The 16,405-nt window shown below is 47.8% G+C and overlaps 1 protein-coding gene across 7 annotated transcripts in view; it reads right to left on the reverse strand.

Annotated features, from left to right (window-relative positions):
- CEP170B (centrosomal protein 170B) overlaps positions 1 to 16,405 on the reverse strand; it is a 104,657-nt gene that overhangs the window by 68,147 nt on the left and 20,105 nt on the right. For all 7 annotated transcript variants that reach the window (XM_077323831.1, XM_077323829.1, XM_077323832.1 and 4 more), the window contains 3 exons: positions 15,279 to 15,368; positions 4,899 to 4,979; positions 754 to 810 (listed from right to left, as the gene is read on the reverse strand). In XM_077323831.1, the coding sequence (XP_077179946.1) occupies positions 754 to 810; positions 4,899 to 4,979; positions 15,279 to 15,368 (228 nt within the window). The remainder of the gene's footprint in view (positions 1 to 753; positions 811 to 4,898; positions 4,980 to 15,278; positions 15,369 to 16,405) is intronic.

Here is a 16,405-nt window from a genome sequence, read left to right on the forward strand (position 1 = left end):
AAAGAAAGCTGTTTTTGAGACTACTATAGTGAAGGCCAAAACAAGCAGAAGTCCAGCAGTATCTTAAACACTAACTAATTTAGAGTCCAGGGGTGCCTTTAAGAGCAAACAAGTTTTATTCAAGGTTTAAGTCTTCATGTGCATACACACTTTATTATCTGACCAAGTGTGCATACACACAAAAACTTATATCAGCCTTTCTCAACTTTTTTACCATTGAGAAACCCTAGAAACATTCTTCAGGCTTCAAAAAACCCCAGAAGTGGTCCCATCCTGCAGTATATGTTTGAGAAGCATAGCTGTGTACACATCCACCTGGCCCCCCTCCCCTTCCCACCCCCTCCATGGGCCATTTGGGTAGGGGAGGGCGGGTACATGACCATCTATGGTCATACCACAGTAAATGTCTAAAACATTTTTAAAATATACAAAAAAAATATTTAAAAAATGAATTAGCACACATCCATTCAGGAACTCTTCCAGGGCCATCAGGAAACCCCAGGGTTTCACAAAACCCTGGTTGAGAAAGCCTGGCTTATACCTTGAACAAGACTTTGCTGGTCTCAAAGGTGCCCCTGGACTCAAGCTTTGTTCTGCTGCATCATGCCGGCGACCCACCTGAATCAAACTTCTGTTTAATTTAGCTGAAACCAGCTAAAACAACAATCCCCGTGGAACTAAGGTAAAGGTCAGACCCACCAGTTTAATTCAGTCTTATGTACCTTCCGTTATATGACAAAGATCCATGCTCACCTTTAATGCTTCTTCCGGGACCTTGTGTTGGATCTGCTCCAACACATACATGTTAGCATGTGAGGGGAAAACAAGCGTTAAGGAAAATCTACTATGACAGCAACAGAAACAACTGGGAAACCACCGCCACCGCCACCCCCCAAAAGACACTGCAAGTGAGGGAGGGGGACGTGTCCCCAAACAGAACCTCGGACCAGTTTGCAGCTCATAGGCCATTTCCATAGGTCAGTCAGCCCCCCTTCAAAGGTTCCACTAGGAAAGGGGTGATAACATCAGACCTACTTCCTGCCTCCCAATCCAGCCATCTACTTCTGAGACTAAGCTCAATTTCAAATGGGTAAAAAAGGAAGGCTTGCTTCATGAATGGCTGCTGTGATCCAGGTACACCTTTGCCAAATATGGGGAGGGAAGGGAGTTCAGACAACACGGGTTGTCACCAGGGTCTCAGTCCACACATAAGGATAATACACTTTCAAATTGCTTTCGCAGCTGGATCTTCCTGGGCCCATTCTGCACGTACCTGATACTGCAATTTCAATGTACTTTTGCACCTGGATTTTCCTGTGCGGAACAGGAAAATCTACTTCTAAGCGGCATTGAAAGTGCATTATCTAATGTGTGCAGAATGGGCCCTGGGCAGGACAGGATAAATCTACTTCTAATGTGCATTGGGAAATGCATTAACCATTGTGTGTGGAACGGGCTCAGGACTTCTCTTTCTCCTAGACTCCATGGTATGCCATCGAGTCTGCCCACCATAGCTGCCATTTTCTCCAGAGGAAAATCTATGTTCACTAGCAGTCCATTATAAATCAGGGAGCATTCCAAGCCCTACTTTGGGAGTTGGGAACCTTACCGATTGCAGCAAACATGGTTATAGTCTCCATCCCACCAATGCTCAGGTAACACCAGCTTGGTGTAGTGGTTAGGAGTGCGGATTTCTAATCTGGCAAGCCGGGTTTGATTCCGTACTACCCCACATGCAGCCAGCTGGATGACCTTGGGCTCACCATGGCACTCAGAAAGCTGTTCTGACCGAGCAGTGGTATCAGGGCTCTCTCAGCCTCACCCACCTCACAGGGAGTCTGTTGTGGGGAGAGGAAAGGGAAGGTGACTGTAAGCTGCTTTGAGACTCCTTCGGGTAGAGAAAAGCGGCATATAAGAACCACTTCTTCTTCTACACGCAGGACTTTTATGCCATGGCATAGAAACTGCCATGGGGAATGCATATCCAATGCTCCTGATAGCTGCCAACAATAAGAGACAGAGATCACATCTGGCATTCCACCTGCTTTGGGTGGGCTCCAATGTCTGCTCCTGGAATTTCCAGCTCTTCCAGTTGTGACTCTCAGGCCCTTCTCTCCCCCAGATTAGAAGAACACACAAAAAAAGTTAACAGGTAGTGCCACCCATAAATAGAATGTGATTTCATAGAATCATAGAGATGGAAGGGGCCACACAGGCCATCTAGTCCCACCCCCTGCTCTAAGCATCCTAAGATTTCCATAGGTTAAGGCTAGCCAAACCAGATGGGTGGCACTTGGCCACCAGAGTGGGGGTAGGGGACAAAGAGGGGATGATTTGGCACAACACAAAAGGCAAGAGGGGATGGGAAACAGTCCCGTCAAAAATAGACCAAAAGCACAGACTACGTTTTGGCACAGTTAAGAAAATTCACCGCGGGAGAACACTGCTGACTCAGGCCGTGCGAAAGACGATGGAATCCAGAAAGCCCCGAATGAGGAGGGAAAGGGACAGAGGGGTGAAAAGAAACACCAGCGGGACAGCAGAGAAGGGTGAAGCGGACTGTCCACACTTTCGTTTGCCGGGATTTTGTTTCAGCAAGTCTCTCTCTCTCTCTCTTACACACACACACCCCTACGCAAAAGAATGAGCTGAACAAACACAAGGACTCCGTAGCTGTGGCTGCTGCCAAGGTCCCCTGTAACGCCAGCCATGCTATAATCTGCATTTTGTTTGGGTTTTTTTTTTAAGCCTTTCCTTGCCAACCCAGTACACAAAACAGTAACGTTTGTGTTTGTGATCTACAAAAAAAAAATCCTTCCCAAAAATGCTGAAACGTACAGAGATAACAAAAGGGAAAAAGGAAGAAAGAAACGTTTTAAAAAAGAGAAGAAAAGCCATGATTCACAGTCCAGTTCAACAAGTTATTTAAACGGATGCCTTACTCACGAGGAACAGGCGGAGAAGGGGGGTTCTATATTAATTATTATTATTATCATTTTGTTTGTTCGATGGCTGACCTGCTTTTTGAAACGGGGACGCTCGTAAGGAACAATCGAGGAGAGATACGGGAAAAGAAGAGGGAGAAATGTGCATGTCCCGTTCGTGCCTGAAAGAGCATGCTGGTCTCTGACACAGGGCCTGAGCATATTATGGGTTGTAAACGGAGCATGGCATTCCTAAACTTACTCTCAGGGCCAATACAGGGAGCTTCCCAGCACCAAACCAAACCATTGGCCCATCTAATTCAGTTGGGCCTACCCTGATTGGCTGAAGATCTCCAAGGTATTTCCCTGCACTGTTGTAGACTCTCTCTGACTATACATCTTTATGAACATCTGGGGCTGCCTGTATCTTGCCTGCATCTTCAGCTTTCCTGTAGCAAAGAGCAAGTCAGTCTAGGCAGCTTACAAACGCCTCTTCCTACTCTACCCCTTCAAAACTCTAGCTCAGTATTTTCTGTTCAGAATTTCCAGGGTTTGGAGTGGGAAAATGCCCTTCCCTACACTTCCTAACAAGGGACCTTCCGCACATACAAAGCACAGGCTCTACTGCAGAGCCACTCAGACCAAAGAAATCGCTGTGCTTACTACAGCTTTACAACGCAATGCACATGGACAATTCTAGGGTGGAAAGATTCCTCTGGACTTTGCAGCAGCAGCGGGGAGGGGGGTGTCACTTCCACGAGGGTGGGATTGCAGCTCCACAAGGCCACAAAGGAGAATGGGGTGTTTTCTGTCCTTCCCTGCATGCACAGGCCTGGCCTGGCCTGGCTGACAATGGTAGCCACAGCAAAAAAGGGAATGAGAAAAAAAAATCAGCGTTCCCCTGCCGCGGGCTGGGGCCAGGCTAGCATCAACATTGTGAACAGGCAGGAATTTGCCCCACTGCTATGCTAGCGGCGGCCCAGCATCACACACACACACACACACCCCTGCATAATTGGTCATCGACAACATTTCCAAGTTGCAAAAAGAAATAATGGCAACCAGAACAATGCTACTGCCCACACAAGGTCTGACCCAAGGAATATTCGCTACGAAAGCCAATAAGAATCAACCAAGCAGTTGGCTCCTGCTCAGCCTGTGATGCCAATGGCACGGCATTAGAGTGAAGCAGAACACCCATCCATCCACATCAGTCGTGTCCACTCAGACTGAGGGGGACTCCAGGTTTTTGACATCACCAAGCCCTTTCATCTGGAGTCAATGGGGATCGAACCAGGGGCTTTCTGCACGCCAAGCAGAGACTCTGCCACTGAGCTACAGCATAAGCCATAGGGGAGTTCTCATGTACATGTTCCACTGAAAATGCAAAAGATAACGTTGCCCAGGCAATGCAGTGGAGCAGAGGAACCCTTGCATACAGGTGCTAAATCCAAAGCACCAGAAGAGAAACAGGGAATGCCTTTCTCCACGAAGAAGAGGAGCCATTGAGGCACTCGAAGTCCCCTGTAACACCCAACTTATTGGCCCCCAAAGACCCTCCACAGAAATCCTGCATGTTGTCTGTTTGCTGCATGCTGCCTCAAAGGGACTGACCACCTTTAAGGCAGTAGTTCTCATTCTGGGGGTCGGGACCCCTTTGGGGGGTTGAACGACTCTTTCACAGGGGTCGCGGCAGTGCAAGCAGCTTAGCCGGGGGGGGGGGGGGTGCCATCCACGGTCCGGACCACCTATCTCTTCATCCTGCGGGAGCTAATCTGCCTGGCTTCCCTGTTCTGCACTGGCAACTGTGACATGGTGAATAAAGCCATAGCGGGGTCAGATCAAGGCACCAAATACTCAGGATCAGCTCAAAGCAGGAATTAAACCTCAGCAGCACAAGGAGGGACGGTCCGGGGGGTGGCACCTACAAAGCCGCGAGCCTGTTGGCCTGCAGAATTCGCGCAACAAAAGGATATCGTAGCCGAAGCGGATTACGTCGTTCAGCTTCAGCGTGATGTATTTCTGGTCAGGGATCCGCACGTCGTTCACAAAAGTCTATGGAAAAGGACAAAAAACACGGTTAGGCTTTAAAAGGCACAGCAAGCAAGGAAAAGCAGCCTGGCTACTTTGCTAGCGCAGGGATTCCCAACCGGGGGTCTGTGGACCTCCGGAGGGTCCGCAGAAGCTCCAGAGGGGGTCCTGCTTTAATGGATTTGGCCACAAGCAACGGAACTGGATGCTCCCATTGCTCTTCCTTCCTGCCTCATGAGTGAGATCTCGTATGGCTTCTGTGCTTGGGAGGGGAAAGAGCCCACATGCCTACTCCCCTCTTAAATTGCCCCTGTCTCTCCACCTCCCCAGTCCTCCTTGAGCCTGCCGGTTAACATGGGTGGTGATGTCACTTCCGGGGGCGTGGCAGGGAGGTGTGACCAGTTGACATCACTTCCGGGGCCCCTTAAAGCCTGAAAAATTATTTCAAGTGCTCCTCCATGGTCAAAAGCTTGAGAAATCCACTATAGCTGCAGGAATCCACGTACCTAGGCTTCTGTTAGACGCCTACCCCCATTCTTTCACACTGATCGCGGTTTCTCAGAATACCGAGGTCCATCTACCACAGGGTCCTTCAACGTAGTTTTTAGAAAGTGGGCAGGGCCAGGTGAGGCTTTGCTCAACAAGGCTTCGGATTGGTCACTGGAGATTCATTAGCAGCACAGATTTAAAAAAAAAAAAGCATTGCTTGGGCTGCAGCTACCAGCCCAGCACATGGATCGTCACTATGTTCCTGAAGGCAAGCTGGGGCAGCCGTTTTATGGCTGGCTCCGCCCCCTACAGTAGCCACTTGGTAGCCACCCTTTTGAGGCTGCACCCACCTCGCCGTGTTGGAATTCCAAAAATGCCCGCAGGCTCCTTTCATTCATTCATTCATTCATTCATTCATTCATTCATTCATTCGATTTCTATGCCACCTTTCCATATGGCTCAGGGTGGTTTACATACAACATCATAGGGGGATACATGGAACGAATCAACACACAGCATAGTCAATTCCAACAACAACAATCCAACAGTGGTTCTAAACAACACAACGTCAGTGTTACCAAGTCCTCCTCAACATCTGGGGCGGGGGGAGAAACAGCAATAGGCCAGCCACGATCTTTCCGGCTCAGTGACCGTGTGCTCCTTGATCGGCTCTGCGTTTGCGTCTTTGGCACATCGCGGAATGCCACAAATCCACTTTCTCGGGCCTCCTCAGAGCCACACGGGTAGCTCATGCTCCTACAGTACTGCCACATCAATCTCTTTCCAAGGTCAGAAGCATCCATCGGCTGCTGTTCCTGGCTTGGAGAAGAGGCCTTCTGGCTCTTGCGAGGAGTAATAAATCAATAAGAATACTTTGCATACATGCAGCCTGTCAGAGCTTTCAAAGCATTTAAGGGACCTGACATTACGGATCCTTGGAACAACCCTTTATGGGAAGTTGGTTCTAATATCTCCAAACTGCAGAGAGGGACCTGAGGCCGAGAGAAAATGCCTTAGCTACAAGCGACCTGCTTAAACTCAGAAAATCTGTCGCAAAGAAAGGAATCGTTTCTCAATGAGAGCTCAGGAAGCTGTTGTATACCGATCCAAAGGTTTGGACCATAACGGTCAGAATCATCTACTCCAGTAGTTCTCAACCGGGGGGTTGGGACCCTTTAGGAGGGTCGAACGACCCTTTCACAGGGGTTGCGGCAGGGCAAGCAGCTTGGCCAGGGGGGCGCCGTCCACACAACAACCGTGCAGGGTAGATCGAGATGGAGCGTTCGTCTGTCTGGAGCAGCGGAAAAGAGCAAGATCAGCATGGTGGGACAAGAGGCAAAACTGAACTGAGAAACTCTGGGGGGGGAAACTAATTTATATACAATCATGAACAATGGATCTTCATGCCATTGGTCAGTTTCGGTTTAATTTCTGTGAAAGAATGCTTGCATATTTTTATGGTTGGGGGTCACCACAAAGAGGCTTTTCACATCATCTTCTACCTGGTCAGTTTAACTAGGAATGGAAGGGATTGAGCCCAGGACCTTCGGCACACAAGACAGACACTGTCCCTTTGAGCCACGGCCCCTCCCCAATCTTAGCGGGCATGAAATAAACATCAGCATGGGGTAGTGGTTAAGAGAACCAGCTGCTCATCTGGAGAACTGGGGTTGATTCCCCCACTCCTCCTCCACGTGCAGCCAGCTGGGTGACCATGGGACCATCACAGTTCTCTTAGGGCTGTCCTCGTAGAAGAAGAGCTGGGTTTTTTATATTCGGCTTTTATCTACCTGAAAGGGTCTCAAAACAGCTTGCAATGTCCTTCCCTTCCTCTCTCCACAACAGGCACCCTGTGAGGCAGGTGGGGTTGAGAGAGCCCTGAGATTACTGCTCGGTCAGAACAGCTCTAACAGGACTGTAACTGGCCCAAGGTCATAGAATCATAGAATCATAGAGTTGGAAGGGGCCATACAGGCCATCTAGTCCAACCCCCTGCCCTAAGCATCCTAAAGCATCCAAGAAAAGTGTGTATCCAACCTTTGCTCGAAGAAAAGTGTGTATCCAACCTTTGCCCATCCGACTGTACATGGAGGAACAGGGAATCAAACCCGGCTCGCCAGATTAGAGGCTGCCACTCTTAACCGCTATGCCCAGCTGATTCTCCCTGCCCCACCTATCTCTCAGGGTGTCTGTTGCGAGGAGAGGAAGGGACAGAGTTTTTTAAGCCGCTTTAGGATTCCTTCAGGGAAAAGCGGGGTATAAAAAAACCCAGCTCTCCTCCTTTGCCACGAGAAGCCACCCATTCTGCTACTCACGGCGCATTGTGCCCGTGCAGAAAGGAAAGAAAAAGACGGCTGTCCTCACATACAAAGCAGCAGTTCCAAAATACACACAGATTGCCAGCAGATGCAGACGTGCGCTGGCATGCCAGAACAGCCAAGGCTCGTACGGCTGCACTTGGAAGGGAAGAGCGGCATTGAGAAATACCGAGAGTGATCAATCTGTTGCAGATGGAATTTGCACAGCAAATGAAGAGAGGAAATTAGCTTGCAGCCCGAGCAGGAGGCCTGGTATTCACAGCGACGGCACAGAAATAACCTTGCTCGACCCCAAAGGCTTAGACAGAAGCTGCTTTATGCAGAATCCGAGTACCGGGCTGTCACAGACGGTGTCATCCATTCTCAGGGTCTTTTGCATCCCTTTTACCCTAATTCAGCCTTTCTCAACTTTTTTTTTTCCATTGGGAACCTCCTGGAACATTCTTCAGGCTCTGAGAAACCCCAGAAGTGGCGTGATGGTGCAGAATATGGTTGGGAAGCAGAGCTGTGGACACGCCCACCCAGCCTAGATCAGGTTTTGTCAACTAGGGTTTCATAGAAATCCTAGAATCCTAGAATCATAGAGTTGGAAGGGGCCACACAGGCCATCTAGTCCAACCCCTTGCTCAACGCAGGATCAGCCCAAAGCATCCTAAAGCATCCAAGAAAAGTGTGTATCCAACCTTTGCTTGAAGACTGCCACTGAGGGGGAGCTCACCACCTCCTTAGGCAGCCTCTTCCACTGCTGAACTAGGCAATAGGCCTATCTCCCAAATTGGATTGTATCAACAGAAAAAATAAGACCAAATTTGGTGCCCAGAAGTTAATCATAGAATCATAGAATCATAGAGTTGGAAGGGGCCACACAGGCCATCTAGTCCAACCCCCTGCTCAACGCAGGATCAGCCCTAAGCATCCTAAAGCATCCTAACGTTTTGTGAAATCCTGGGGTTTCTTGACGGCCCTGGAAGGGTTTCCTGAATGGGTGAGAGTTAATTCATTTTTAATGCATTTTTAAAATGCATTAAACATTGAACGGGTGATAGGATCATATATGGTCATATTTATTATTTATTTATTTAGATTTATAGACTGCTACCTCCCAGCACAGCCGGCTCGTGGTGGTTTACATTAAAAAGATAAAAGCAACATAAAACCCCAATACAATCAATCGATGGTGGCAACAATCCATAGATTACTTTCCCCAATGCAAACCCTCAGACCTTCTGAGCAGCCGTCGGTGTTGGGCTGATAGGTAACCACAGGCGATGTTTGGCCTGGAAGGGATACAGATACAAGAGGTATAAAGAGGTACAAAGGGAAGGGATCTGATGTTGACTTCCTCCCCTCTAAACATGGCCAATTATGGGCCAGGAGGGGTTGAGAAGGGGAGGGGCCCTGGTTGGGCGTGTCCACAGCTCTGCTTCCCAACCGTATTCTGCACCATTGGGCTACTTCTGGGGGTTTCTGGAAGCCTGAAGACAGTTTCAGGGGGTTCTCAATGGTAAAAAGGTTTAGAAAGGCTGGGCTGGGGGTTAAAATCCTGGAATTCTTGTTTTGCATCCTTGCATGCACAATCTGAGACTGAAGTGGTGCATGATGGGAGAGCTCCATTTGACAATTAGCTTTTGACAGATGGTTGTGTGAGAGAGAGAGAGTCAGAGATTAGACTGAGAGTCTCTCTGTTCATGTTCGGGTTTATCGGTCAGAACATGTAATCACCCCTTCTGTATAGTGAATATCAAACCAAGCAACCTAACAACCAGATGGTTAACTTTTGTGTAAACAAAAGAAAAAGGAAGTGTGTCTCTGAAGACCAGATTGGACTTCAGAGAAAAAGTCACCGTTAAAGATTGTGTTTGACCGTTCTCTAGTATGTAAGCAAACAGATGCAGTATTACTACAGAAGATGATATTCCTTATTATTTAAAATAAAAAATGACAAAGGAATTGATGTTGTTACCTGGCAGCTTGAAAATACAGTTTTCTAACTCTGCTGAACAAACTCTGACTGGGAGAGTAATACAATAAAATTAGAGCACCTTTGAGACCAACAAAAATTTATTTAAGGCATGAACTTTCGAGTGTAAGCACTCCTCCTCAGACTATGAACTACCATCATGACAGTGTCAATATAAAGCAAAAAATAATTCTGTTAAATTAGTGCAAGTGGACCAGCTCCCCAAAAGATTTCATCATATTTTTTTCCCAGCTAAGATATTGATAGAAATCAAAATCCCAGTATTACTCTCAATCTATTTACCATTAAACCCAAGGAAAAGAAGGTTCCAGGTTCAGGCCACCGTGGTAAACTAACATCGGTTTTGCAACTAAGTCCATGCACAAAGCTGGATTCTCATTTTTCCCACCACTCCCTTCAACACCTGCCAGTAAGCATCGGAAAAAGGATGCCAAGAGTTTGAAGACTCACGTGCTCTCCCGAAGGAGGTAAGAAAAACCAGCTTCAACCTTTTGCTGGCGATGCAGAGAATCCATCCTAGAGGATGTGAAGGCTCAGAGAACCAGAAAAAATTGGGAGAACTCATTTCAGTTTTTCCAATGGAAAAAAAGCTAGGAAATGTATAGAGGTGTAGTGGTTAACAGTGGCAGACTCTAATCCGGAGAGCCAGGTTTGATGTTCTGCTCTTCCTCCCCATGCAGCCAGCTCAGTGACTTGGACTAGTTACAGTTCTGTTAGAGCTTTTCTCACTCAGAACTTCTGTCAGAGCTCTCTCAGGCCCACCTCCCTCACACGGTGTCCGTTGCAGGGAGAGGAAGGGAAAGTGATTGTAAGCTGCTTTAAGACTTCTTCAGGTAATGAAAAGCAGGGCATAAAAATCAACTCTTCCTTAAAAAACCAATAAAACCTATGAAATATTTTTCTTTTAGATTGAGATTAATGCTTATATAGGATTTTACACGCTCCAATTGGTTAGCATGAGAGTATTATGTATCTGGGTTCCTGGAGAGGCAGCATATTTTTCAAATGAAAAAAACACATGCATGGGAAACACCATTATCTAAGGCAGCGGTCCCCAACCCCTGGTCCGGGGACCGGTCCCTCCCTGGATGCTGCCTTGGGGACTACCCTGCTACTCTGCCGCCAGCTCACCTTTGGTGCTCTCCAGTGACCCCCATGGCTGGGGCTCCCTCTCAGTATGTCACTGCGCAGCTGCTGCTGGCAGCGCCCCCAAGTGGGTGGCGGGATGTCAGGGGCATCAGTGGGAAAGTAAGTGGTGCAGGAATTCAGGCGGCGGTGGCGACGTCCCTCAGCAAAAGACTACTCCGGGCCTCAGTAAAATTGTCAAGTATTGACCGGTCCCCAGTGATAAAAAGGTTGGGGACCACTGATCTAAGGCAGTGGTCCCCAACCCCCGGTCTGGGGACCGGTCCCGGTCCGTAGATCAGTCGATACCAGGCCGCGGCTCCTCCTCGTCCTCCTTCACGGCGGCTGTCTCAGGGGCTGCCCTGCCACTCTGCCACCTTTGGTGCTCTCCAGCGACTGCCATGCCTTGGGCTCCCCTCGACAAGGCACTGCGTAGCTGCTGCTGGCAGCGCCCCCCAGCGGACGGCGGGAAATCAGGGGCCCCGGTGGGAAAGCAAGTGGAGCAGAGGCTCAGGCAGCGGCGATGTCCCTCGGCAATAGACTACCCCCCCCTGGCCTCAGTAAAATTGTCAAGCGTTGACCGGTCCCCAGTGATAAAAAGGACCACTGATCTAAGGTATATTGTCATATATAAGGGGCTTCATCCACCCCTTGAGGCATTTCTCAGCCTGAAGCAGTCTTGGGGGATGCGATACTGGGCCTATTGGGGAAATCCATGCGTACCCTAAGAGCATGTGGGTTTCCCCGAACAGGATCCCCTTGGGACAGCAGCAGAAAAATACACAGGAACTGATGAAACATGTTTTACGATCCAGGCTACTGTGTTTTGCACAAAATGCCCCATTCACACGTCATTTAATCTAACTATCATTAAGCAACACGGGAAATGCAGATCTTTCTAGCATGCACAAGGCATAAAAAAAAATTGAGGGTCCCCCCACAAAAGACAGGCTCCGTGCAATTATTTTTTCTTCTAGAGCCGGCATAAACATGAAGCTGCGTGCCAAGCAGATGTTCCGCCAGCAAGCCACAATTGCAAATAACATGGTAATAGACGGGAGGCGCACATGAATACACATGAAGCTGCCTTATATCTCTACTCCATACCCAATTCCCTCTTAAAGCTCGCTATGATTTTTGCCACCGTCACTTCCTGCAGAACTGAATTCCACACGTTAATTACTCTTTGGGTGAAGAAGTACTTCCTGTTCTAAGCTTATTTGCTTATTAATTTCACACCCACAGGAAGAATACCAAAAGCACCAGATGAGGGGTCTCCAGCCCCATGGAGCATCCAAGCACCTTTGACACAGCGGGATAAGAGGAGCAACAAAATGGCTGCCGAAGGAGGCGGACCCAACCACAGCATGTCATGAAGCGATGTTGTGGTAACTCGTCATAATAACTTGTCAGCATTTTGTGGATAAACTCTACTGAACAGAATGCCTTTTAATCTGTACAGCCAATTAGGAGTTGTGTGGGCACCTCCCACTTTCTAAAAACACTTAGTGGCCACCAGAAAAGGAGTATGAGGAAAGGTTGAGGGAGCTTGGTCTGTTTAGCCTGAACAGAAGATGACTAAGAAAGGAATAGGCTAGCCATGAAGAGCTGTCACAGAGAAGGCAGAGCAGAGTTGTTTTCTGTTGCCCCAAAGGGTAGGACCAGAACCAATGAGATGAAAATCATTCAAAAGAATTTCCGGATAAACTTTCAAAAGAATTTCCTGACAGAGTGGTTCCTCAGTAGAACAGGCTTCCTCGGGAGGTGTGGGGGGGTTCTCCTCCCTTGGAAGTTTTTAAGCAGAGGCTAGAGAGCCACCTCACAGAAATGCTGATTCTATGAATTTAGGCAGATTGTAAGTAAGTGGGCAGAAGGGATCGTGTCCATGCTTGGCTCTTGTGGCCATTTCCTGCATGCCCAGGGAAATGCTGATCACCACTTTGGGGTCAGGAGGGGAATTTCCTCCAGGCCAGACTGGCCAGGAATTCTGGAGGGGGGGTATAGGGGGGCAACATCTGGCCATGGATTCAGGGTCACTGTAGGGGGGCAGGTAGTTGTGAATTTCCTGCATTCTGCAGGGGGAAAGGACAAATTGAACCTGGAAATCCTTTCCAACTCTATGATTCTACGGTGTGCCAGATACACACTCAATGTCATTAGCTTTTTCCACTCCTTGGCCCTGAAAATACCTGAGTCTAGGATGAGGCTGACACAGCAGAGAAAGTCCAAGGGTAACACACTCAACAGATTTCAAACCAAAACATGCCTCTCCCATGCCCTTTGCTCACTCTTTTAATAATGAGTCAACAATTCTGGAGGCGTCTCCCCTCCTCCCGCTACGAAATACTTGCATTTCAAGTCCACATGCCCTTCATCAGGAGCAACCAGTTCCGCACTGCGAAAAGTCACACTTAATATCAGCCACCGACCAACTCTTCCTTCTTGTGAACCAGTGTGTGGCAGATGCCCTATAGATAGCCGCAAGAACTCCAAGCCGTGGGTTCAGAAAGGGCCGGTGAAACTGATTTAAAACCAGATGTGTCCTGGGAATGCTCTTCTTCATTAGAGATGAAAAAGGAAGCCAAAGCTAATGCTGCAAAGTCAGATTAAAATATTTTTCATGTGTTAAATTCCCCCAAATTTCCTATGTGTTTTCGCCAACAGGCTTCATGGGGCGAATCTGTTTGTCTTGCAGCAGAGTAAAAGGTCTTTTACTCTTTTTGAAGAATGACCCATAAGGCAAGTAGATTCCCCTGACGAAGCCGCTGCCAAAACAGAGGGAATTTCTGGAAGCTTAACTGGGTAATAAAATATATTTGTAAAGGATTTTGCGCCAGCCGCCTTGGTCTTGTTTTGTAATCACCTGTAACAAGTGTGGCTCTTTATTTCCTCATTTCTGCTTCATTCAAGTCTGCACCGATTCAGCAAGTCTTCAAAAGCTTTGGATGCCATGACCCCCTCCCAATTAATCCCCTTGGAAGTTATTCCTCGTCATCAATTATTTGGTTTCCTTCCTATCTTCCAAAATTAGAAACAACATACAATTCCAAGCTGCTCAGTAAAACCCAGAACTGCAAAACACTCAAATCACAGTTATGGGTAAAGAGCATTTAAACGAAGGTTACCAACTCCATCTGGAGAAAATCCAGGAAATTTGGGGGTGATGCCTGGGAAGAGGGCTTAAGATGTCATGCCCAGAGAGTGCTGTTAAATCTGTGGGTCCAGAGACCAGGACACTGGGAGTTCATTTCAGCTCTTTATTGACCCCAGCTCTAGAGTACAGAAAACCAAAACTGAACTAACTAACCCCCTAGAAAAAAACTCAATATACACAGTGAAGAACAAAGAAAGATTCCTACTAGTGTGTGCTATACATCCCTTTAAACAAATTGGATCCGGAAGCCGAGATCTAGCTGAGCATTGGCCAATTACACAGAATCATAGAATTAGAAGGGACCTCCAGGTTCATTTAGTTCAACCCCCTGCTCAATGCAGGAAATTCACAACTACCTATGCTTTAGGATGCTTTGGGTTGATCCTGCGTTGAGCAGGGGGTTGGACTAGATGGCCTGTATGGCCCCTTCCAACTCTATGATTCTATGATTCTACCTGCCCACCCACAGTGACCCCAATTCAATGCCAGGATAATCCCCCCCCCCCAAAAAAAAGAACAGAACAGAAAACCTGACCAGTCTGGCCCGGAAGAAATTCACCTCCCAATCCCAAATTGGCAATTGGCATTTCCCTTGGCATGCAAGAAAGGGCCACAAGAGCCTTTCATACTCGTGGGATTACGATCCTGTCTCAGGTCCTCAGCATGTCTACATACACAACAGTCCACCCTCCAATGTTGCCAATTCCTGCATTAAAATGGTCTCTGTAGTTTGGGGATGACTTGTAATTCCATGAAGGATATGCTAAACCAGGGATTCCCAAAGAGGGGTCCACAGAAGCTCTGAATTGCCGTAATATTTGGGAGTCTGGACTGTATTCTCAGCTCCTACTCTTCTTTCGAGTCTACATAAGGCAAAGTCACCATAGTAGTAGTAAAGGCGGGGGGAGGGAACCAAAGAAGAGCTAAGGTGTGGGTAGTGATGTCACTTCCTGGGATGTGGCAGGGGGTGTGGTCACCTGACATCACTTCCAGAGCTCCTCAAAGTCTGAAAAATTATTTCAGGAGATCTGTCACAGTCAAAAGGCTGGTCTAAACCAATGTCATAACTATACGCTAAGGAAAAATCCAGTGCCAAAATTCACACCTATCATGAGAAAAAGTAAAGGGGTTTGTTGGGCTAATCCCCCTTCCCAACAGCACTAGGAATTCAAGAAAACCCAAGAAAAATGTGCAACACGACAACAGGAGGGTGGAAAAACCACACAGCATGTAGTAGCTGTGAGCTTCCTACTTACCCCATTTAAGCTTCCCAAATCTTTGACCCAATGCTCATCCTTCTCCTTGTCGTAGTTGATGACCGCATGCTGCTTATCCACACTGCGAGACTGGGAACAAAAGAAAAAAAATGCAGACCTTTCAGACCCACAGGACAACCGTCACCTTCTGCACCCTTGATGCTCCTTTGAGCAACCTTAGCTTGGACATACTCTGCACAGGTCTCCTAAGGCCTTCTTCTCACAGACAGTCCATGAAGTATAAAAAGCTGTGTCTGGATGGCACTGCTTCACCCAAGGCCGCTCAGTGTTTTTGAGCCTGTGGGAACCTATGGAATTCTGCCAAAGTGTAGCGGGAGCAGACACAAAATGGCTGCCACAGGAGGTGGAGATAGCCACAAAATGGCGGCCATGCTTTACCTTCAGTCACTCAGGGGTGGCCCTTTCCCACATTATTTATTTAATTAATTCCGTTTCTTAAATTTCCTGCCACTCCTGGAGGCCGACTCGTGGCGGGCTATAAAGTAGTCCATAATACTAAAACACCATTAAAATATTAAGAACATACGTACAAAAACATCAAAAATAGAACATGGCAGTGTAACTCATCTACCCTTCCCCCCATCATACATCTACACAGGGAAGGCGAGAGGGAGCCATAACCCAGCACCATAGGTTTCATGGCCGTATCTGCATCTTAGCAAAGATGTCATAATCAGCTGTAATGAGGGGGATAGTTTCTTTAAACACTTCCAGCCATCCTCCCAAGGCAGGTAGGAAGCATTTAAACCAAGCCATGGCCCTTGTTACAGCTGATCTTGACGGCCCTGCGACAGTCACCATCAGCTGTAACGGGGCAGCATGCTCCCTTTAGATACCTCCCACCTTTACCTGGGAAGGTATGAGAGGCAGTGAGCTGAACGCCCCAAAGCCCCCAGGAGTGGGCAGGGCTCTGCCTGGAGGCTTTGGAATGTTCAATACATCACTGGAAGTACACGCATTATATTGCATTGATAAGGATTCTTTTACTGTTTGTGTGAAATGCTGTCAAGTTGCCACTGACGTATGGAAACCCCGTAGAGTTTTCAAGAGAAGAGTAGTTCGGAGGTTTATATAGTGTTGGAAAAATAATTAGAGGATTATCTTGG

This window comes from Paroedura picta, chromosome 2 (assembly GCF_049243985.1).
Source record: "Paroedura picta isolate Pp20150507F chromosome 2, Ppicta_v3.0, whole genome shotgun sequence".
Classification (NCBI taxonomy): Eukaryota; Metazoa; Chordata; class Lepidosauria; order Squamata; family Gekkonidae; genus Paroedura; species Paroedura picta.